The sequence below is a fragment of the Callithrix jacchus genome, chromosome 10, assembly GCF_049354715.1.
Source record: "Callithrix jacchus isolate 240 chromosome 10, calJac240_pri, whole genome shotgun sequence".
Taxonomy (NCBI): domain Eukaryota; kingdom Metazoa; phylum Chordata; class Mammalia; order Primates; family Cebidae; genus Callithrix; species Callithrix jacchus.
The window spans coordinates 45048549-45073915 of record NC_133511.1 but is presented as its reverse complement, the minus strand read 5'-3'; the positions used below and the strand labels follow the sequence as shown (position 1 = coordinate 45073915).

At 34.3% G+C, this 25367-nt stretch overlaps 1 protein-coding gene across 11 annotated transcripts in view; it reads right to left on the bottom strand.

Moving 5' to 3' along the window:
* Positions 1 to 25367, bottom strand: part of SESN3 (sestrin 3) — a 68847-nt gene that overhangs the window by 42354 nt on the left and 1126 nt on the right. For 3 of the 11 annotated variants that reach the window (XM_078339913.1, XM_078339914.1, XM_078339915.1), the window contains exons 2-3: positions 2192 to 2270; positions 570 to 708 (exon numbers count right to left, since the gene is read on the bottom strand). The exons of 6 other annotated variants lie outside the window; for them this stretch is intronic. In XM_078339913.1, coding sequence (XP_078196039.1) covers positions 570 to 643 — 74 coding nt within the window. In that variant the 5' untranslated portion in view covers positions 644 to 708; positions 2192 to 2270. The remainder of the gene's footprint in view (positions 1 to 569; positions 709 to 2191; positions 2271 to 25367) is intronic. 2 more of the 11 variants (XM_078339912.1, XM_078339916.1) reach the window with 1 other exon arrangement.

The following is a 25367-nucleotide window of genomic DNA, read 5'->3' as shown; positions in this document are numbered from 1 at the left end:
AGAGTAATAAACAAAATAATATATAACTGAATGCTAGCGGTAAGGTGATATAATGAAAAGGGTACTAAAACTTAAGTTATTTTCCCTTCTTAGCACTGAAAGGATCAGTGCTTTGATCATTTTTGATCATACAAGGAATCAATTTTCACATTTGAAAAATGAGAGAGACATTCCATGAGGCCTTTTGGCATTAACATTCCATGGTTATACAGAACGCTCTGAGAGATTCTAAATGCCAGCAGAAAGTTTTCAGAAAGAAAATAAGCTAAATGCTTTAAAATTACTTTCCCGTTATTTTGCTAGTTCAAAAAATATTTTCTTATTTTAAAAATAATTTTACTTAACCTATTAATAAACTGATAGGTTCTGAATTTTTGGTAAAATGTTATAAAACAAAGATTAGAAAAAAGCTCTATTGTAGATATATATCACATAATTTACATAATTTCATAGCAGAAGAACTGTAATTTTAAATATATCTAAAATTCCCTTCAATGTTGTACACTCTATGTTCTCTCTCCCACCCGCCCCCCCCCCACTTTTTTTTTTTTGTAGAGACAGGGTTTTACCATGTTGTCCAGGCTGGTCTCGAACTCAAGAGTTCAAGCGATCTGCATGCCTTGGGTGCTGGGACTAATGGCATGATCCACCGTGCCTAGCCACTTTATGTTCTTTATAAATGATCCACTTAAGAAAGTATACCATACTCTAAAAAAAGAAATAACAATAATAATCTATTTATTATCAGGATTTATGGTATTCAATGATTTTCTTCTTTCCCTAGTTTTTTAATAAATCAAGGGATTATGCTATGGTATTTTATGTAAATGATGAGTAGTCTTTTAAATAATCTTTATATGATTAATAACCTTTATAATCTAGTAGTATATGAGTGACTTTTCAAAGTCCTTACATACATTTATTTTAAAAGTGTATTAAATAACTTTAGCTTCAGCATGAAGTATTACTGGGCCTGTGGATATTAATGAGTTTTAACTTTACATAACTGTTTTGTAGAGAGTTCATAATCATAACAGGACTTCAAATACAGCTGTTCCTTTCCAAGAATATAATCGCCAAAAAATACATTTTAAGAAGAGCTACATGATCATCAGTGTGCCAAATGTGTTTATAAGTATCAGAGCATATGAGTTGGCTGGTAGGTAGTAATGCCTCACATAAATGGCTGGCCATTGGTGCTGGTGTTGGCTAGAGTTCTTTGCTTTTCCTTCAAGAGAGCTGCTTTAGCCACCTCCAAATATGGTAGCTTGGGTCCAAAAGGAAACATCCAAATGGGCAAAGAGTAAAGCTGCAGATCCTCCCCATGAGTTTGTATTGTTAGGTTTTCAAAAGCTACTTTTACTTTCGAAAGCAAGTAAGTTTTGTTTGCCTGGTTGTAACCCAATCATTTCTTCATATTATAGCAAGAACAACTCTTGTATTTTTTCAGTAGTTACATGAGTGGTAAGAAGACCTAAGAATTAAGGTCCACGTGACAAAGTACATTTTCAAATTAGTAAAACTAGTCCAATGATAGCTTTTGGAGGATTTTAAAAATAATTAAATGGTTATTTTACTTTATGGTCAAGAGAAGGAGTAAAATTATCAAAGCAAAGTTAGGTCACTCTTACCCATAATGTGAATAAAATTATTTTTAATATGATTGGATAGCTATACATAATTGTTTAACCTGCAGAATTTAGCTGGCAAATGTTTTTAAATAGTTGTAACAAACGAACAGATGTGCCTTTCAGATAACTCATATAAATACAAAATTCTTTTTGTTACTGCTATTTCATTTCTTAGAGAAAAACATGAAAGTACCAAATTAGAAGGCTATATGAAACACAGGCACTAGCTTAATTTCATTAATAGGTACTGAAATAACATTTAGTTTTGTGTGCCATAGCATGAAATATAGATTCATAAGTCTTGAGAGATAATATTCTTCAAGATTATATGGCAACTGGGTCCTTTTCCATAAAAGTTGACAACTTTTCCCCCCCAGAAAATGTATGCTTTTTCTAATATAGAGAAAAATATGACACTATTTTTCGTATTACAAATTAAAAAATGAAAATGTTCAAAAAATACACATTTTTCAAAGAAAATAAAAAGTAATATGTTGTAATAATAGTCGTGCAGTATCTAACCAGCAGGTAAATATTTAATCTTTCAAACTTTAACTTACTCTTTCATAAAGTGAGGATGGGGTCTCAACTTCATAAGATTGTTGAAGATTAAATGAGATAAGATACGAAGGAAAAAACCTATTATATCAAAAACACAGTGAACATGAAATGAAAAATAGCCCTATATTCAAAGTTTCACTAGAACCATTTCTGGTAAGATTTACTAATTTACCTCTATTCTAGATTATGCTTTCCCAAGAGCTTCATTAAGAAATAAATTAGTAGTAGTACTACACCCTCCCCAATACCCATTTGTGGGCACTTTCCTTCTGCCTCTGTAGGTTTTTTCTTTTTCTGGTTATAAAAGTAATATTTCCTCAAGGTGGAAAAAAAGTAAAAACAAGCAAACAAAAATTCATTATAATCTCACCATACAAAAATAACCATTTTTAACATGATGGTTTCTATCTTTCTAAAACATTTTTCTAAGCATACATACATATATGCATAAATGTAAAATTATTAAATATGGCCAGGCACAGTAATTTTAAAATTACTAAAATTTAGTAATTTTAAATGTATATGCATAAATAAAAATTATGCATAAAATGTTATGCATAAATTTAAAATTACTACATATGGCCAGGATAAATATGGCCGGGCACAGTGGCTCATGCCAGTAATCCCAGTACTTTGGGACGCCAAGGTGGGAGGATCACTTCAGGTTGGGAGTTCAAGACCAGCCTGGTTAACATGGTGAAACCCCATCTCTACTAAAAATAAAAAATAGCAGGCTATAGTGGCGAGCACCTGTAATCTCAGATGCTCAGAAGGCTAAAGCAGGAGAATTATTTGAACCTAGGAGGCAGAGGTGGCAGTGAACTGTGATTCTGCCACTTCACCCCAGTCCCGGCAAGAGAGTGAGACTCCATTTCAAAAACTAAATAAGTGGAAATAAAAAAATATAAAATTACTAAATAGAAATGGGAATTTTATACTATTTTATAATTTTCTTTTTCTCCATAATTTCCTTCAAATCCTAAATTTGAAGAACTTCACAATTCATAGTACTTTTAATTATGAATTTAGGTGACAAGTTCATGACAGCTCTCTATAGTGCCCTCACAGATGGCATACTTCAAAGATATTTATGACCTATAATTATCTAATTATATTTTTAAAAAGAAATAAAACCACTGAATTTCTAAACCAAATTTATCACATCTATAATTAGCACTTAATCATACTATTACAATAATTAACTAAATCCAATAATAAAATAATAGAAATTGTCCTAATTTTCAATTACAGTAATTCAATTATAACATAACATATGTGCCCCTTCTATGCAAAATCGTACAATAAAAATCACAGCAATTATGGGGAAAATGAGGTTAAGGACAAAACACTAAAAAAACCTGCATGAGTTATACATTAAAAAAAAAGAAATCTAATAAAGTATGGCACCACAGTTTTACACAGGTTAAATGGTCAAGAAATATACAAATAGTACAGTAATATATGGCACCCTATCTTGAAAAAGAAAATTGCTTATGGAGGTGGTTACTGTAAGGCCTATAGCTTGTAAGTTATGAATAAGCAGAAGGATGATCTGAAATAAGATGGAACAATGTAACACCAGATACGAATGGATGGAGCTCATGGAGCTCGTAAAACACTGACGAACTAAGATAGAGGATAGATGTTTGAAGTATGTATCCTAATACACAAAATTCACTGTTATACTCAAATTATTCCCTATTACATAGATTGAAACAAATCTGCATAAGTGTTATAGCAGAACTGTGAGCATTTTGCATTCTACCACTACGTCACTTAAGCATAGCTATTAAAACAAAAAAGACTAAAGAAACTTATCATCCCAATATACTAGATTCAAGACTCTTTAATAAACAGAGGTTAAACTGTTTGTATTTTTAAAAAGTTAATTTGACAAAGTTCACAGGAAAGATAAAGAAACTAAAACTTGGTAAACAACTCTATAAATAAATATTCTTCTTCTTTATATCAAAGATTTGGCCACACTAAAAGGAAAAAACAAAAGCAGCTAGTTTACATTTGCATTATGTGAAATGCATTATACTTGCATTTTATGAAAACAAATTCAGAGAAAGATAACCAGTTTTATCAAGAGAAATGAAAAGATGCTCTGACACAATTATAGTGGTTACTGCAAGGCCTGAAGCAGAGAATAATGAATATCTATTTATTATATATTAGCTATTCCTAAATAGGAAAATAGTAATAAATATCTCAGATAATCAATAATTACTTCCTGATACATAGAAAAATATGTGTGAAAACAATAATGACAAACCAAGTTTGGCAACTCTAAAGTTATAATCAAACCAGCAAAATTTCTATTGACCAAAAGGTTTTTATACATTTTTAAGAAACACAGATAGTTAAAATTATCCACAGAAAACCTGGTCTTTAGAAATGATCAGTAGACCATTCCTTCCAAACAGTAGTAAAATCCAAATTATCTTAATATTCATTCTGCTTTTAAAGGTTCTTAAAGAGGAAACCAAATCCCTTACCTCTCTCTGTAAAGACTATGTCTATCTTCTCTCAATCATAAAATGCAAATGTATTTACCTGTATCAGAGTTTGTAGGCTAGTAAATGAAAATATGAAAAAATGCTCATCATCACTGGTCATTAGAGAAATGCAAATCAAAACTACATTGAGATACCATCTCATGCAAGTTAGAATGGCAATCATTAAGAAATCTGGAGACAACAGATGCTGGAGAGGATGTGGAAAAATAGGAACACTTTTACACTGCTGGTGGGAGTGTAAATTAGCTCAACCATTGTGGCGATTCCTCAAGGACCTAGAAATAGAAATTCCATTTGACCCAGCAATCCCATTACTGGGTATATAGCCAAAGGATTATAAATCATTCTACCATAAGGACACATGCACACAAATGTTCATTGCAGCACTGTTTACAATAGCAAAGACCTGGAACCAACCCTAATGCCCATCGATGATAGACTGGACAAGGAAAATGTGGCATATATACACCATGGAATATTATGCAGCCATCAAAAATGATGAGTTCCTGTCCTTGTAGGGACATGGATGAACCTGGAAACCATCATTCTCAGCAAACTGACCCAAGAACAGAAAATCAAACACCGCAAGTTCTCACTCATAGGTGGGTGTTGAACAATGAGAACACATGGATACAGGGAGGGGAGCATCACACACTGGGGTCTGTTGGGGGGGAAATGGGGAGAGATAGCATGGGGAGAAATGCCAGATACAGGTGATGGGAGTAAGGTAGCAAATCACACTGCCATGTGTGTACCTATGCAACAGTCTTGCATGTTCTTCACATGTACCCCCAAACCTAAAATGCAATTAAAAAAATAATAATAAATGAAAATATAATCATCAGAGGACTTGGATTAAAAACTTTGGCAATTAGTAAAAATAGTAGTTCATTTCTTTAAAGAGGCAGATCATTTCTGAACTGGAAATAGGGTAAAACCTTACATATCTATATGCTTTCCTTTTATTTCTGGACATTGAGAATTTCTCTCTTTTTTTTTTTTGAGACCAAGCTTCACTCTTGTTGTCCAGGCTGGAGGGCGATGGTGCAGTATCGGTTCACCACAACCTCTGTCTCCTGGGTTCAAGTGATTCTCCTGCCTCAGCCTCCCAAGTAGATGGGATTACAGGAATGCACCACCACACCTGGCTAATTCTGTATTTTTAGTAGAGATGGGGTTTCTCCACGTTGGTCAGGCTGGCCTCAGGTGATCAGCCCGCCTCAGCCTCCCAAAGTACTGGGATTACAGGCGTGAGTCACTGCGCCCAGCCAAGAATTTCTATAATATCTTGGTGGAAAGAAAGCAAAGATTGAAGAAAGCAATCGAGGGAATAGTTGCTATAGTTTTAAGCAAGTTACCTTATGTATCTAATAATCTCATCTATGAAATGAGGGTAACAGCACATACTTCATAGGGTAAGTGTGGTATAAGGCCTAAAATTGAGGTTCAATATTATATGATCCCTTGACATCTGGTAAAATTGGAAAGATCTTAAATGCTAATTGCAAGTTCCCCTTACCTCCCCACCTTGCTCATGGGGATAAGGTCCCCTGGCCAAACAGCTTAACCTTATCAAATGAACCAGGTATAATTTCTGCTTATTCCTAGGTGGCACGTTTCAGTTCACTGCCAGTTCATGCAATTATGTAAACAACCCAATCATAGCTTCATGTAGAAACTTGCAGCATCTCACCCTCTTTATTCTACAAAGCCTGTCTCTCACTGTCACTGGTTTTTCATTCTGTTCCAGAGTACAACTTCCAAGTGCACTGCATGGTGTGGAGTGTCCTTTTCCCCTGGGCCTAATAAACCACTGTTGATCTCATCTGCCCAGTGGTAGGTATTATATGTTCAGCCACCACCATGACCCAAGGGTGGCAGTCCCTCCCATAGCAGTGGGTGAACTAAAGGCTATTTAAACAGGCAGGGAAAATATTATGAGTAAATATCTGTAATCTCTTAAAAGAGTGTGACATTATCTATACAACTATAAAAGTATCTGCTATTAGATTATGCAATATTGAGTTCCTTAATACAACCTAACTAGCCAAAATGTTTAGAAATTATCTTACAAGTTAAAGATTTAATTAGACTGGGTTTAGAAAACTATCAACTGGCTCACAGTAGGCCCTTAATTCAATATTTTGTTCAATAAATGACCCAAATTATTAGAAATGGAAAAGAAAATTGGAAAGTAAAACCACTTACATAAAAATACCCATTTATAAAATAACTGGTTATAGATACTTTATAACGTGATTCTATAGCACATTTTGCATTTTTGAGGATTAAAATACGTATTTTTAAAAATCATTAAAAATAGAGACAGTCCATTGAAACCACATACTTTTGCTTTAAACATAAGAACAAGTATTTAATATTTAACTACCCTTCTTTTCCATATAGTAGTATATTAAATTGAAACAGTATCCATGCTTGCACGAGAACATACATAATAATCTATAACCTCCACAAAAAGTTAAAAGGTATAATTTCCCAGTTTTAGCTATTTTTATAGTAATTCAGAAAACATCTTTCTCTCTAACCACACAGTAAGCTCTCTAAAACCTAGGTCAGATCCCATACACCTTTTCTTAGTCTTCAGAAATCCTAGTATACATATTAATTAAATAATTCTAAAATTACATTATTTTATAAAGTAGCCATCTTTTTCTATTTCAGTTCCTAATGGATAATATCTCTAGATTAACATATAGTGCTCAAATTACATATCTGTTAAGTTCATGAAATTTATACAGTAAGTTTTATTATCTACCATATGGTATAAAAGTAGAGCAATAGAACTGCAGCTATCTTTTGAATTCATTAAGAAGAACTAATATTCTGATGAAATATTAATAAGCCCATCAGATTCCTAAAGAGAATGATTGATATGACAACATACAGAAATATGCTATAGATAGGCACAGTACCTTCATTCGTTTCCAGATTGTATTTATCTATGTCTACGCATTTGAGTCCTCATTAGCCTCCTACACACACATTATTATTCCCTTGGTGATTTACCCATAGCTACTTTGGATATCTATTAAACCTGTGAACATCTGTCTTTATCTCAATGCATCTTTAATTTGCCATGTCATTTGAATCTGCTCTCTGTACCATCCATCAAATTATTTGTTCTCTATTATTTCAAAATGGTAATAGCTTTTTAAATTTTTATAAAATATATATTTATTGTTAAAAACAAAGCCCAATGAAGAGAAGTAAATGGTAAAAATATCCTGTAACCCCACCACCCAGAAATCAATACGGTTAATTTTTGATACCTTCCTTCATTTATGTTTTTAAAAATGAAAACAAAAATCTTCATATTCTTAAAAAACAAAAAAAACTGTCTTTTCCACTCAATAACCTTTATACCTGTCCACTTTTATACATAGGTCTATAGCCCATGAGTTGCCCAATATTCTACTGTATTTATGTCACATAATTTGTTTAACCAATTCCCTCATTAACAGTAACCTCAGAGTAGTAAGCATTTACTGAAGATACTTTAAAGATAACAGCTTATTCAACTGGAAATGAGCCGTATATGGACATAAGATTTAGTTAAGGAGGAAACAACTATAGAAAGGAAAAAGACAAAGTAAGATTACAGATGACAATGTGGTCTTATTCTTAGCTTCTAATACACAGCACTGTCACTGACCTTTACTGAAAGCTAGGTGAACAAGCAGCTAGAATCAAAGGGCTCTGCCTCTTAAGTAACTATGGATGCAAGAGGAAAGAAGGGAGACAGATCGCTAGTGGAGTCGTTAAAATAATTTGTAGACCCCAAATCGTAGGAGTTGCCTAGGAAAAAACTGGCATAATTTGTCAAGCTTTTATTTTTAATCTTGTTATTGCTTCCAGTGTTCCAGAGATAGTTTTATTTAAATGTAATTATGAATGACCCATAATTTAGTCAGTATTTTTATTCTTTATGAGAGTAAAATTACAAACAGAGCTAGGCAACCCTTTTTTCTCAGGCATGGACCCCATCCTAAAAATTTATATCTAAGCTTCTCAAGTTTTCTATCAATTGGATAGAAAGATAATAATTATCTTTTATTAATTCAAAGAAGGAATTCTAGAACATTTCAAAATACTCAAAAAGTCCTATGTAAAAGATAAGTTCTGCTATCTTAATCAGTCATGCAATAACTGAGAGGAAATATTCTCATCCCTTACTTTTGCCATCCTGCTATTTTAGACCATGAAAATGCTTTTTAAAGTTTCCTTTTTCATGAGACTCAAAGTCAAAAGCTGACTCCCCATTGCCATGGAGACAATTCTATTTAAGGTAGTATATTAGCCCTTTCCTCACAGAAGGAGGATAGAAAAATAGTCAATAGAAAAGTATGACTTACCATGGTTTAGAACTCAGTAACTACATATGCTTCTGGTGCAGCCCATTCATAAGGAAATTTGGAATTGGAGTGGGGGAATTTAATACAGCCTGCTATTCACATAAGTAACACCAATACAGGCTAAATTTTAGTACTAACTTAGAGGCAATAAGAGGAAATACCCATTACCTCAAAATTAGATGCAACCAACGAACAAAACAAAATTACTTATAGGTACTGTCCTAAATAGAACTGCAACTAACTGAAACAATCTTTGCTTTTCAAAGAGCAATCTTCTATTTATCTATGGTCCATGTATAATACACATGCCCTGGGTTTCTTTTGTTTTCATTTGTAGGCTTCCTGTCTCCAAATGGAAACTTCTGACACTCCATTTTTAATTGAAGAGTGAAAAGAAATCATTCATATATATATATTTAATATTGTCCAAGAGATTCAAAAGAATTTAAAAATAAAACAATGTATCAATCCCAAATCTGTCATCGGGACAAATGTTATCATTTCTTCTTTGATTAAAAAAAATGCTTTCTTTACGAAAGCTTAAAATATCAGTCTTACTTGAAATAAAAATAATCTAAGATAGAAAGACCTACCAGAGTCTACTAATGTTAGTGCCAAAACACTTATTTTTATGTAAGCAAGCACTTCCAAGAGATATTTTCACTTGATTTCAGTCGTAAACAAGCTTTCAAAACCCGATTCCTTTTTCCCCTAAGCTAAAGTTCAGAATGTAGCACAATAAAATAAGACATATTTTTCTTTTCTTTGAGTCAAAGTATTGCTCATTCCTCCACACTGGAGGGCAGTGACTGTGATCTCAGCTCAATGCAGCCTCCTCCTCCTAGGTTCAAGTGATTCTCCTGCCTCAGCCTCCCAAGTATCTGGGACTACAGGTGCACACCACTGTGCCCAGGAAAATTTTGTATTTTTAGTAGAAATGCGGTTTCACCATGTTGACCAGGCTGGTCTTGCACTCCTGACCTCAGGTGATCTGCCCGCCTCAGCCTCCCAAAGTGCTGGGATTACAGGCGTGAGCCACTGCCCCTGGCCAGTAACACCTATTTTTCTTACAGTTAGAGCATATTATATCTGAAGGTCTCAAATCTGTATTTTTTAAAGCAAGCAAAAGGAATCTTCCCGATTCTAGCACTGGTACTGCCAGTATCATCTATCTCAAATAACTGATAATAATGTTGAACTAAAAACAGTTTTCATTTGTGAAAGCATTTGTTTAATAATACTAGACTGGTGATTCTAAATTCTTAAGAGTATGAGAATCACCTGAAAGGCTTGTTACACTACAGATGGTTGGGTCCCATCCCAAGAATTTCAGAAGATTCAGCAGGTCTAGGGGTGGGGGGTGGGGCAGTAATCTAACAAACTCCCATATGATACTGATGCTGCTGGTCCTAGAACCACACTGCAAAACCACTGTCCTAGACATTCAACAAACTGATTCTCCTATGGAATTGTTATGCCTTACTGGCAAATACCTAAACCTTTCTCAAAATCAACCATTTTAAATAAAACAATAGCTTTGTTCTGGGAAAGGGGAGGTAGGAACAGTAAATTGTAGCAATTTGGGAAAGATATTAATTCAATGAAGACCAAGTTAAATTCTTAAAAATTGTTATCTAGTTTGGTGAACTGCTGAATTACAATGACTTTCAAGAAAATAAACACCTGACATGTAGTAAATGGTCTGTGTCCCCTGTTAATTCAACTGGCCTTAACAAACAAATATCTATTATAAAATAAGGAAGAGGAACTTAGTATTTGAATGTAAATTTTTCCTAGAAATAACTGTAAACCAATTTTGTGTTACATATATTCTAGAAAAGGTATGTATCAAGTTTCTGTGAATTCGATCTAGCTTTTCTACTGACTTAAGTCTTCATTTTAGAAATCCTTTATCTTGATTGATATACAATAGACAGCACACTGCATTTTAGTTTCTAAGTGCTCTACACTTTCTGTCAAATAGTTGATGATCCATAAACACTACAATGTGTTAAGAAGACTATAAAGGTTATATAAAAAGAAATAGCCTTTTATAGTAATAATGAACTTTTTACAGTCATGTAATGTATACCTATCTCTGAAAAGGCAATGGACAGGTTAGGCATGCTAGAGGACATATTACTTCATTTTTGTGATATCGGGATACTTATAATGAGTAACACAGTGGTTTATTTAATGCAAAATTTACTAAATTTACACTGTCACAATGAGTTCAAATTTTAGTAGCATCTAAAACGAAAAATGAAATGCTGCAGCACATTGATGGCAGCATCCTAGGTAATTTCTTATTCAGTGTTTTTTAGAAATCCAATTGTTTCTATAAATATCTAAGTAACTCTAAATAGAGTTATCACTGAGGTACTTATTATCAGTTCTTTCCATTTTCCATTGTGACAAATACGCTCTCCACAATAGCTCTAATAAAAATCTAATAATTAGTAAAGGAAGACAAAAATCACAAATGTTAGCAATAATTAGTAAATGAGGAATGATAAACAAAAAAACACAGATATCTTGGTAATTTAAAAATTTAACATCAGGCCGAGTGCGGTGGCTCACACCTGTAATCCCAACACTTTGGGAGGCAGAGGTACCTGAGGTCAGGAGTTTGGGACAAGCCTGGCCAACATGGTGAAACCCTGTCTCTACTAAAAATACAAAAAATAGCCGGGCATGTTAGCAGGTGCCTGTAATGCCAGCTACTTGGGAAGCTGGAGCAGGAAAATCGCTTGAACTCAGGAGATGGAGGTTGCACTGAGCAGAGATCTCGCCACAACACTCCAGCCTGGGCAACAGGAGCGAAACCACTGTCTCAAAAAAAAAAACAGTTTAACATCAATTAAGAGTAAAACATTTTCTACCACTATATGCTTATACATCATGGGGAATTTTTTTTAAAACCACATGCGTTTAGCTTAGTGATTACTTCACAAGATAAAAGAGAATAAGAAAGATCACCCATTTCAATGTATGCATTTTCTGCATTTAATTCTCCCATATTTAATCATAAAACTACATAAAAATAACAAGTTCATCAAGCAACTGACTCCCTACCAAATCCAATTTGAAGGATATGCATATTTTATTAAAATGCTTAACTGTCGGCTGGACATGGTGGCTGAAGCCAGTGATCCCAGCACTTTGGGAGGCCAAAGTGGACAGATTACTCAAGGTCAGGAGTTCCAGACCAGCCTGGCCAACATGGTGAAACCCCGCCTCTACTAAAACTACAAAAATTAGCCAGGCATGGTAGTAGGTGCCTATAATCCTAGCTCTTGGAAGGCTGAGGCAGGAGAACTGCTTGAACCTTTAAGACAGAGGTTGCAGTGAGATGAGATGGTGTCACTGCACTCTAGCCTGGGCAACAAGAGCAAGACTCTATCTAAAGAATTAAAAAAAACGTAATTTCAATTCTCATTTCAAAGAAAGAATTCTGACCAGGGCTTGAATCTTATATATTGCACTGGTTGTGTCATGGCTTGATCTGGGTATCATTAGTTCTCAACCATGGAAAGCATCATACACTGATGCTTTCACAAATGCGCATCCTCGATAATGGTTCCACATTACTTACATTGATTAAATAATCAGTGTGCAATTTTAAAAGCTTATCCCCATAAAAAGTATTCTGGGCCGGGCATGGTGGCTCATGCCTGTAATTCTAGCACTTTAGGAGGCTGAGGAGGGCAGATCACGAGGTCAGAAGATCAAGATCAACCTGGCCAACAGGGTGAAACCCTGTCTCTTCTAAAAATACAAAAATTAGCTGAGCGTGGTACTGCATGCCTGTAATCTCAGCTACTCGAGAGGCTGAGGCAGGAGATTCACTTAAACCCGGGAGGCAGAGGTTGCAGTGAGCCGAGATTGTGCCACTTCACTCGATACTCTTCTGCCAGGCGCGGTGGCTCACACCTGTAATCCCAGCACTTTGGGTGACTGAGGCAAGTGGATCACAAGATCAGGAATTCAAGACCAGCCTAGCCAATATGGTAAAACCCTGTCTCTACTAAAAATACAAAAATTAGCCAGGCATGGTGGCAGGTACCTGCAGTCCCAGCTCCTTAGAGGCTGAGACAGGAGAATTGCTTGAACCCAGGTGGTGGATGTTGCAGTGAGCCAAGATCATGCCACTGTACTCCAGCCTAGGCAAGAGTGAGACTCTGTCTCAAAAAAAATAAAATAAAATAAGTATTCTGAATCACTTGATTTTCCATTTTTTAATTACTGACATCTACCACTTCTGCTCATCAGAGGAAGGGTTTGTTTCTGCTGAATTACCTTTTACAACACTTCCCAATACCAACACTCACATGTTTCTGCATCAGGTACCACTTTTTTTGGTCCCCTCTGGAGTAAGTATATGGTTCATTTATTACAAGACCCATTTCTTGAGCACCACACTATATTAATGTTGGTTGGGAAGGTAGGTAGAAAATTAGGACTTTAACACAGTAAGATGATTAGTTCAAAGCTTTACAATTATTTACTATAGAAAAACGACTATGCTTATGTATATGGCCTGTAAGTCCAAAATATTATTACCCAGCCCATCACAGAAAGTTTACACCATCTTGCTCTTGACTGTCTGGTCAAGTGAAAGGCATAACCTTGAAGATCTCTATGAGACCCAGATGTATGGTAGAAGTTATCATGCTACATAGGTAAACACCCTGATGTTTTCATTCTAAGTTTGTTCAGTGCCTACCAGATGAAAGCACTTAATGTTTGCTAAATGAATAAATAAATTAAGGATATTAATATAGTACTCAGTGATATATAAATGTTAACAGCCTTAACATTTCTTCAGCCTAAGAATCTGAAGGCCAGTAAAAGGTAATAACACTTGACATAGAATTCTGATAAGCACAAAATGGCAATCAGTATAATTTTATGAAGAAAGAAAACTTTCTACATTCCTATCTACCTAAACATATATTTATCCTCATTTTTAACAGCACCAAATACTAAATAGGTTTCTTGTGTAAGCAAAATACTTACTAGTTTATGCAAATTTTTAGTGTTCAATAATGCACTCTGCCTAAAGAATATTAGAAACTAGAGCTATAGTCATTTTTAATAGCTATGCAATATAAAACCTGATCTCATAAGATTATTAACTATATAGGTCATACTCTATTATAACAATAAAACTACAATACAAATAGGTATTCCACATCCCTACTAAGGATTCATAATTTCAAGTAACATACAAAACAGTTTTAATAAAAGAATTTGAACAGTATATGGGATTTAGTGCTAAGGTATCTTATTTTAGCTTAAATGCTATTTATTTTTATTAAAGTTTTTTTTCTTTAGTGGAGCACATTTGCTGGACTGATTTGTTTTACTTTACTAATTTACACCAAAAAATTAAGAAATACATATTAAATGTCTTATTTTATATCAAAGAGGAACTTTCTTCATAGGTGAAATATGATTCCTTTTTTATTTGTGTTAAAGACAAAAATAAGTAGTAACAAATATGCCATCCAACTTAAAATTCACCATACTGGGCCCAAGCCTTGGTCAGTACCATGTGAACAAGGATAAGCCAGCTTGATAGTGGCCATCAGTTGTCCCAACATCTTGCTTATTACCCTACTTTTATCTCTTTCTTCATTTCAACTCCTATCTAAATATTGGATGGAATTCATTAACACAGTTTTTCTATTGGACACAGCAATCAACTGACAAACACATCCTTGGAGTAAAATTAGCTGGGCATGGTAGCACGTGCCTGTAATCCCAGTTACTCAGGAGGCTGAGGCAGGAGAATTGCCTGAACCCAGGAGGCGGAGGTTGCGGTGAGCCGAGATCGTGCCATTGCACTCCAGCCTGGGTAATAAGAGTGAAACTCCGTCTCAAAAAAAAAAAAGAAAAATATTTTTTTGCCAAAATCATTACCTTTTTAATGTTGAGTAAACAAGTTAGGAAAGAGAGTCTCCAGTGAAGCAATTACTTGAATTTCAGGATGTATGTTCCTTTGGAAACAATATTATACCTAGTGGTTAGGTTTCTTGGCTAATTAGCAAATGCCTTAACACACCCGTAACATTAATAGTACTCTGGAACTTAACCACGTATTTTACTGTGTTTCTATGGAAAATCTCAGCGTTCTAACTTAAAAATAAACAGCAGAACCACATCTCCCCATAAATCCCTCTCCCTAGCACATACCTTTTATAAGACTGGAAACTGTTCTAGAGACATAGGTTTCTTTGCTTCCTTTTAACAATATTTTTGTCTCAACATATAATGAAAGCCAAATGAGTGGTAGAAATGAGCATTCATGTTATTATTTACCTTCAGAAATAATTGTTTTACTCACGAGGTCAAGAGATCGAGACCATTCTGGTCAACATGGTGAAACCCCGTCTCTACTAAAAAAAATACAAAAAAATTAGCTGGGCATGGTGGCACGTGCCTTGTAATCCCAGCTACTCAGGATACTGAGGCAGGAGAATTGCCTGAACCCGAGAGGTGGAGGTTGTGGTGAGCCGAGATCGCGCCATTGCACTCCAGCCTGGTTAACAAGAGCGAAACTCCATCTCAAAAAAAAAAAAGAAAGAAAGAAATAATTGTTTTACTGAAAAAAAAAAAATAACCAAAAGTGAGACTGTTTCTTAGAGGTCCAATTCAAGAGAGAGACACATACTTAAACTCAAAATGTTTTCAAATAATATCGTTTGTCACAGACAATAGAGCAGTATTAAATGATTCAGTGTTATTGAACTAATTAGTGACTGGTTGGCAGGAGAAGGAGGGCAAAGTATGATGGTAAGTTAGGGAAAAAAATCCTGAGGTTAAGAAAGAATGGTCACATAATTGGGATTTATACGGATAAAAGAGATAATTATATAGGTTAAAACTGTTCATAAGAACTTTAATGTGTTTCTCAATTAACTTTATAAACTGATTTTTTTAATTTCTAATGTAAAAATGAAATACATATGAATTTTAAATCACTCCTATAAACTCTTGAATAATCAGGTCCTATTGAATTTCGTTAGTTTTACATTTTATAACAGCCTTTCACCCAAAGAAAAACATGTGAAATATAAGACAAGGCAGTATTCATACCTATATAATGAGCTAGGCTTTTGAATTCGACCTGATTGCAAACCCTGAGTCTGTTACTTATTGGTATGATAACCTTTAAGAAGTTAATAAAGCTGTGTGAGCCCTAGTTTCTTTATCCAGGTTAATTGTGATGCTTGAATGTGGTAACACATGTAGAGCTTAAATGCTTAGCACAGACTATAGCATATAAACAGTATTCAGTAGAAGATACTGTCATTATAGATATTATACAATGTGTTTTGAAAGGATGAACCGGGAGACCATCATTCTCAGCAAACTGACACAAGAACAGAAAATGAAATACTGCATGTTTTCACTCATAGGCAGGTGTTGAACAGTGAGAAGACATGGACACAGGGAGGGGAGCACTACACACTGGGATCTGTGTAGGGGAGAGGCAGTGGGGGATGGGGAGTTGGGGGGAGAGAGCATGGGAAGCAATGCCAGATATAGGTGAAGGAAAAGAAGGCAGCAAATCACACTGCCATGTGTGTACCTATGCAAATATCTTGCATCTTCTTCACATGTACCCCCAAACCTAAAATGCAATTTAAAAAAAAAAAGTAAGAGTCATAACCGGACCCGGTGGCTCATGCCTGTAATCACAGCAGTTTGGGAGGCCAAGGTGGGCAGATTATTTGAGGTCAGAAGTTCACCCCAGCCTGGCCAACATGGTGAAACCCCATCTCTACTAAAAATACAAAAAATTAGTTGGGTGTGGTGCCAGGCACCTGTAATCACAGCTACTCAGAAGGCTGAGGCAGGAAAATCACTTGAACCCGGGATGGGGAGGTTGCAGCAGAAATCCTGCCACTGCACTCCAGCTTGAGTGACAGAACAAGATTCCATCTCAAAACAAAGTCATAGTCTCAGATAATTACAATGATCTTCTGCAAAACCCAGCTTTAGTTACCCATGAGGTAAATGTGATTTTTCTAAATATTCAGTATATTGATAATTGAAAATATAAATTTCATTTCTTCAACTGACCAGTTCCATCTTTTCAGTATAGGAAGATGTAAAAATAAAATATGTGTCTAGAAAGAAGACATACCATTCCATTACAAGTAGCTATTAATTAGCAGAGAATAAAAAGAAAATAGGTCTTACTAAAATACATAGTTTATACTTGTAAAGAAGTCTCTGGTGGTGCAAGAAATAATATGGCCCTAAATCTGCTATTTTTATTTTTGGTCATATCTATTCACATATAATATTTTCAATACACTCTTTGTAAAACATAAGGTTAAATGCCCATCATACCTTATTAGAAGTTTTGAGCAGTATAATGCAAGATATTTCAACCTGCCTAAATAGGAATAAAATGTCTCATAATATTCATGTGTCTCTCAAGGGGCAGCCAATATACTGGCCTATAAAATAAATGACTCACTTCTGGGTGGATTTAAAAAGTAAAGGCTAGTTACAGGGTAGTATGGGCTTATGAATAATTTTATTTTACACTTACTAAGGGAGTGCCTGGTGGCCAAGGGGATCACAGCTGGTTTGGGAGACTTTCAAAGTAAAGGGCTTGTGAGGAAGTAAAGGCTAAGCCAGAATTCTATAGTCAAACTGGAATCCTAGGCTCACCTATAATCTTGGAAGTTTGAAGGTATATCCTTAACTACTCTTAACACAGCCATCCCTTAAAAAATACTAGCAGATTCCAAGAAGTGGAGCAAGTGTCCATTTAAAAGCAATGGCCACTTCACATTTCGGAGAAGGATCAGTAGCTAAGGCTGGTGTCTTGACCCTGTCTCTTGGTGGGACATTCTTGCTCCCTATCACAATTTCCTTCAAAGGTGATATGACATTTAATTGAAAGATTTTCATGGCCACAAGGATGATGAAATGCTTGAAAGCAAAAACAAAGAAACAAAAGTCTAGGCACCAATGCACTCAGTGTACTTTCTCAAATAATTTTTGCTACTGCAATTCTGAAAGTGTTTCTTATAGAAAAGAAAATAAAACCATAAAGAACAGACATATTTTGGAAAATAAGAAAAGTTTTATTATTTGTTATATTGTATTGCATATAATGTAAATATACTACTGATATTTTCAAGATAAATGTCTTTAAATCAAAATCCTATTTTTCCAATAAACTCTCGATTAACTAGATCCAAATAAGAGGCAACCTAGTAGGAGAAAGATTTATGTAATTGTTATAATTCAATATGCTAAGTGCGATAAATGCAGTGCAATTGAATAGCATGGCAGTTTAGAGGATAGAGGGAGAAGGAAGAGAGTTGGAAGATTAGAAAAGCCTCTTTGGAAATGTCATCAGACTTTTGAAAAACATCTTTGAAAGACAAATAGGAATTCTATATGGTAACTACAGGTTTAAATTATATGCAATATATATTTTTAAATAGTTTATATCACACAAGTTTCAGGTAATTGTTATAGGGATATATGACTAAACGTTTTGGCTTGGTAATGCATTTACTTTATATAATGAATTCCCCTTCCTTCCCACCATCACTACTCCTATCACAGTGATGTCTAAGGGACAAGTTAGATATAGGTAGTCACTTGTAGGTCTCACTAGAGCTAATCAGATAGAGTAAACAGACCCTTATGCTTATGCCTTCAAGACCACACTGAATGCAGGTAGTTGGTGGCTGTCATAGCTTTTGTGTACAGTGTATCACACCCCCTCCACCCTGCCCTCTCAAACCCACCACACACACATAATAGAAAGTCCACTACAGCTTTGTGGATTTATTAAGGAACTCCCACATTCAGAGCTATCCTATCTCCTGTTTACAGCAGTTTTTGTTTTCCTGTCTTAACAACGCTTGTTATCAGGACCCTGCATTAATAGTTCTGTCTCTTCTGATTTTTTCTTATTCCTTCTGCTGCTGCTGGTGCTTCTCCCACACTTCTCAGCTTTCAAGGCAACCAGGCTAACCTTGCTACTCAGGGTCTTTCTTTCCCTTGCAGCCAAGAACCAATCAATTACTTATAATCTTTTACCCTTCTTACAGTACTAAAGGAGAATATTCCTTCAAAGCGAATGAACTTTGTTTTTTTTTACCTCCCTGGTTTCTATCAGATACAAAGATGCTCATGAAAATTAGGGAAAGACCATTTTCAGTTAGCCAGTTACTGTGGTAGTAGAGAAGCTTCTAGGATGTCACTGAAAAGGTGGCAGGCAGCATCTGCAAGTGATAACACACACCAAACAGGGGTAACTGAGTTGGCCTTATCAATATTTTCTGTCAGTGGTATTAAGCTTTTTATTTTCCCCATAGAATTACATTTATACATACCATATACTGGCATCAGTAGTAACTCCGGCTCAGCAGTTCATAAATGTCTTGGTCCTGGAACCCCTTCACACTCTTAAAAATTATTGAGGACCCCAAAGAGCCTTTGTTTATGTGTGGGTTATAACTGCTGTATTTATTGTATTAGAAATTAAACCTGAGAAAACTTTTAAATGTTTAATTCATTTACAATAGTAATAAAATCTATTACATGTTAACATAAATCACAAATTTTTATGAATATAATTGATTTTCCAAAACAAAAAAAGTAAGAAGAGTGATATTTACATTTTTTTGCAAATCTTTTTAGTGCCTATTTAATACAAGACAGCCAAATTTTCCCCATTCGATCTGTTGTGATATGTTTTGATTGAATTATGTGAGAAAAATCCAACCTGACACAGCTATATGGTTGGAAAAAGAAGGTAAGTGTATTTTCTTTGATACTACACTAAAACTCAGTAAGTATAGCTTCTTAAAGGTTAACTGCAATGTGGTATCTGAAATCATATCCATGATCTCAACTGTTTATATCACATTAAAATCTATTTGTACATTTTAAAGTTTGAATAGATTTTACCTATATATGATTTTGATAAACATTTCCTCAAAAATGAGCAAAGTGATCCAGAAAACTAGAGGAAAACAACTGACAATATTCATTGCCAGTGATAAAAAGAATGGTCAGATCCAAAGATTACCTTATTACCATTACTCTCTTATTGGCTGCTCATGGCTGAAAAGGAAAGAAAGACCCCAATTAATAATGTATTTCTGTGTTGATCATTTGAAAAATACTGGTTCAATGAGTTATGTAGATCTTTTAGATATTGACAATTTTTTAATACATTATCAAAAAATTACATTCACTAATATCATACTTGACATCAAGGGGACAGCTTTTAAAAACTGGGATGCTTTAAGGCTACTGGTGGCAGATACATATTTTCAAAAATTCTAATTCTTCCTTGAAAGCCTGAATTTTCTCACTGGCAGCAAATATTGTCAATTAATTGTTTCCTTGAATTTTCAGGATCACATTACTCATTTATAAGATAATATTTATCAAATACCCAGGTCTCAGTAACCAAAGTCTGTCTGACAAGTGCTGTTTCAAGCAAAAATGGAGCTACATGAAAAAGTGACTAGTTCAGCTTGCAACTAAAACAACTGCACGTTTTCCCCTTGAGCCAAACAGTGTGCTACACAATGGATGCACTTTATACACTTGCCATTTTGTCATACAAGATATTAAAAAGATGGACACAAAAGTGTCAAGATTTAACAAAATTTAAATTTTTACTGCTTCTTCACGGACTTTAAGTGATACTAAAATTTTTCCCGCATTGTTGAATGTGCAGTGGTAAAGAATACAGTGGTAACTGTCTGGTGCCACTGTCCTGATTTACACTAAAGGCTAGCATAGTTTTACCCCCACTGCTTTTGCACTCAGTGAAGAAAGTAAATAAAGTCTTTGTATAATCATGAAAACAGTTTTGACCTCTCAGGCCTTCTGAAAGGGTTTTGGACCCACAGGGATCCAAGGACCACACTTTGAGAATTGCTGCTTTATCTTACTAAGGAATTAGCCAAACAACCATTAGATAAAAGTAGCCAGCTTACTCTTTCAGTTAATCTACAATAGTATGTCAAAGATTGGCTAACTTTCATGTTTCCAACCAATATTACCTGGAGAATCCTAGGTACCTTTGGGTATTCCACAGATGCTGAAGCTGGGAGTAGGGATATTCCCTATTAGAGGACAATTAGAGTAGGGATATTCTAATTGCAGAGGACAATTAGAAACAGCTTATTACAAAGGCAGTATTAAGAATTAAATGGATTCCTTTGTTTATTAGTTGTATGACAGAGACCAGGCCACTTAAATCTTCTCAGTTTGTGACAGTCAACTGAGATAATGTGAAAGTACCCCAAAAACTGTGAAGGTCAATACAAACTTATTATAATCCAATTCTTTCAAATGAAGAAAATTAAAAAGATGAAGAGATGGGGAGAAAAGATTAAGAGACTTTTACTTCCATAACTCTACTCTTAAACTAAAATCATTAAAATTTTTTTTGCTTTACTAGATTTACCCCCACTTTTATTAAGCACAATTATCCTTAACTCTTAGTCTTTTCAAACTAAATACCAATTCCCCTTATCTGCTGATGTGTCAAGGAGGCAATTTAATTTTGATTTGAGAATCAAAAGCCAATGCCTTGAATTACTATTTAAGTGCAGGGGTGGGAAAGGGGCCGAAAATACAGATAGAAACATGGAAATCAAAAATAAATTTAGAAAAGTCTTTCTGACTAAAAGCATAATTTTTACCTCTCATTTACGGGCAATAATTAAACAGGACAGAAAAGTGAGTATTAACCAAATTAGTATGTATTGAAATATAGTCCCATAACACAGAAAGAACTGAGATATTCTGGGAAAATGGAAAAATATATAGACTTGTCCTTTTCTTTGTTACAGCTGTACTTCATGGTTTATAAAGTTCTTAACACACATCTCTCTCCAACTATACAGCAACCTGTAAGGCAACTAAAAATTATCAACATTTTACAGAGAAAACGCTGCTTCAAAATCAAAACACCTGTCAAAAGACCTAACTGCAAGAACATCTATGGCTTCCAGTATCACTACATTAGTAGTTATGTTTTGTATTTATTAAATGGTGGGGAATTGGGGAAGCAGCAGTACTCTTGTTACAAATTAAATCTTCTATTGAACCTGAACTATAGAGCATACAAATATACCAAGCAACTTTAATATTTTTGTAATAAAGTAACAACTATTACTAAATTTTTGTTCTCACACATCAACATTTAATGAAATATGGAAGGAATTCTTTTGAAAAGGCCCTCAAAATCAATGACAGTCTTTCACATTCATGACACAGTAACAAAAAAAATTCAAGTTTCTGTACAAAGATAGAAGAACAAATTGTAATTCAAGACCTGCACAAGAATAATTTTGTAACAAAAGATAATGGTGGTAGACACCAGTGTGTTAAAATTATGTACACCTATTTGGGGGTACCCATATTTTTAAATTACAGTTTTAAAATAAAACACACTTAAAATTTTGAGACAACTCCATCATTTTAAAATCCCAAAGAATCTTAAGAGTCTATACGGAACAGTTTGAATACCATTGCATAACATTTTGTCATCAAGAATTTACTACTTGATCTCTGCTTAGACTACTTCAGATTATCAAGCTGAAAACTGTCTTTGACAATCAAAAATATGTAACACAAGAAAACAGATTAACCAAGGCATAATAGAACTAGTGGTCCACAGATAGAGTGAATACAATCTATTGGCTAAATCACATAAAGTTGCTATTACTTAATTTGGACTATAAAAATGAGGCTCATATGGTTCAATCTAGTATTTTTCATTTTGACAGTATCTTTGTTTATAAAACCATTAAAAAGTTGTGAAATATGATCATATAAGCAGTGAGAAGTATAATAACAATATAAAGATATAGCACTATAGCTATCTTAACATTAAGAAAGTTTAAATGTTAGATCCTGTAAAAACAGAGCACAAAACTATTCATTCAAGTAGCACTAACTGCTCAATACTCAAAAGTACATTGTAATATGCCACTTTTTAATTTACTGGAAGATGAGTGGACTGATAATTACCTCCCTTCCTAAATGTAGTTTGACATATCACTTTTCAAATTAAAGGATTATGTTCTTCTAGTTACCACTAGAATTTCTTCAAGTAAAATATTAAACTTAAAAACTCATTAACTTTACAAAATAATTAGGAGCATTTCCTTTATTAAAAACTTTACGGAACTATCTCATAGACAATGGAGCGAGTTAGACTTAGTAAGAGTTATAGATTTTAGGGTAGTTTTGATGGTTCATTTATTTCTGAATATGGTTTACCTCTCCATTCTTTTTTACTGACCTAAGGTTACCAAATTAGGTACTTTCAATATTTTAGTATGTCTCTTTATTTTGGAGGACACTAAATCAAAACTGTAAAGTGACTTCTAAGAATAAAGGTGATTCTCATAAAATACACAATTCAATATTCAGGCATTGTGTTAACCCAAATTATTTCAATTGAAGGTGAATTCTGTTCCTCTTGAAGTTCCCCTAAAATTCAACACACTGCAACAAATTAAGCCACTTAATTAGAGAAAACACTTTCTGCTACATATAAAGGTGACACTTCTTCCATCATTATACAGAAACATAAAAGCAAAAGTAATTCACACTGGATCAGCATGAGTTTCATTCTTCCATTATGAATTACACTGAACCAACATTCAAAATGCTATGACTCACCTGGCTATACTACTGAATATTAAACAGAAAACAAGATAAATTCAAAGAACCACATTTTATGACTTTTAATTTAGTTTTATCAACAAGAAAAACATGTCTTTATTAGAAATAAACTCTTCATTGCTATTTTAAGAATGATGAAACATTTAAAATGCTACATACTGATTCTCTTAAGAGCACTTAAAAATGGCACTCTTAAAAAGCTGCAAATGTTGCCAAGTCATGTTATAACTGGCTTAAAGAATCCTATTTCCATTAAGTTATTTCATGCCACTGCATGAATCAATATTAAATACCTTGGAGTTACTAAAAACTGGAATACTGGCAGAGATGTGCACAGCAATTATAAAATATGAAAATGTGAATACTCCTTTTCCACGTTTCTTTTAATAATGGCTAGAAATGGAGATGTTCTTTCTAGGTAAACAGAAATAGTTTATTAAAAGCTAAAGGAAAGATGTAATATCTTAAATGCCAGCAAAGTGTCATGGATCCATAGCACAGCTCTCTCAAAAAAAAAAAGTGAAATACATTTTGAAGCCTAATAATACCTTCAAACATTTTATTAGCCTAACAAATTGCCAGAGGCATTTAAAAAATTTTATCCAAGTCAATTCAGTGCTCTTTTTCCTTCTTCAATTAAAAAACTTGCTCTCATTTTAACCAGGCTGCATTTGAATCAAACGTGTCTTAAACACACATTTTTTCATGTCAAAGACGTATCAGTTTTAAAATTAAGAAATAAAATTTTTGAAAGCTAAGTTCAGATGACATCTGGCCCTGCAGTGAAAGAGTTAACATTCAACTAAGCTGATCTGCACTTCTGATCCATTACATTTCTCACAAGCTGCCCTACAATGAGCTGAGCAAGTATCAACTGTAATTTGATCCTAGAGTTTATGGAAAAAAATAACTGCACATACTCAACATGCACATTTAATAAAAATCTGTTTCAAGAGAAACATATCCAATAAACACAATTTAAGGCACATTTAACTGTTCAATTAACGTCAAATCTGCAATCCCTTTACTCTCACGCTCTCAAATAAAATAGGAAGAAAAAAAAAAAAGCAGCAGCCCTACTGCAGGGAAAAGAGGCTTGAAAAACAACTTTGATTGGCACTTGGCCTGACCCACAGAGGAAGAAAAACAGTTTTTGGACAAAGAGCGCAAATATTTGAGCTTGCTTACTTATGTGCTTTTTTTCTTTCTTCCTTTAAAAAAAATGTAGAAAGAACAATCCCAAAGTGAACTGTAATTAGAGAAACTGACTAAAAACGATACCATATTCATCTCCGCTTTCAGTCCCGATGCATTTGCACAGCTCAGCAATTTTAATTCATTTGTAGTGAACAAACTGAAGCATCTCACCTAACGTTTCCACTTAATAAAATGTAAAACTAGAGTTTGAATACGAATAAACTATAATATTACGTTGGGGCAGCTTTTAAAATGTGATTTAAAAAAAAAAAAACTCTAGAGACCTTTTTTTTAAAATTCCCTTCCCCATCCCTCTCGCCCTTTCCCACGGGGTGATTAAGCCAAGTAAGCTAAACAATACTGGAGTAAACTTTCTATCAGTC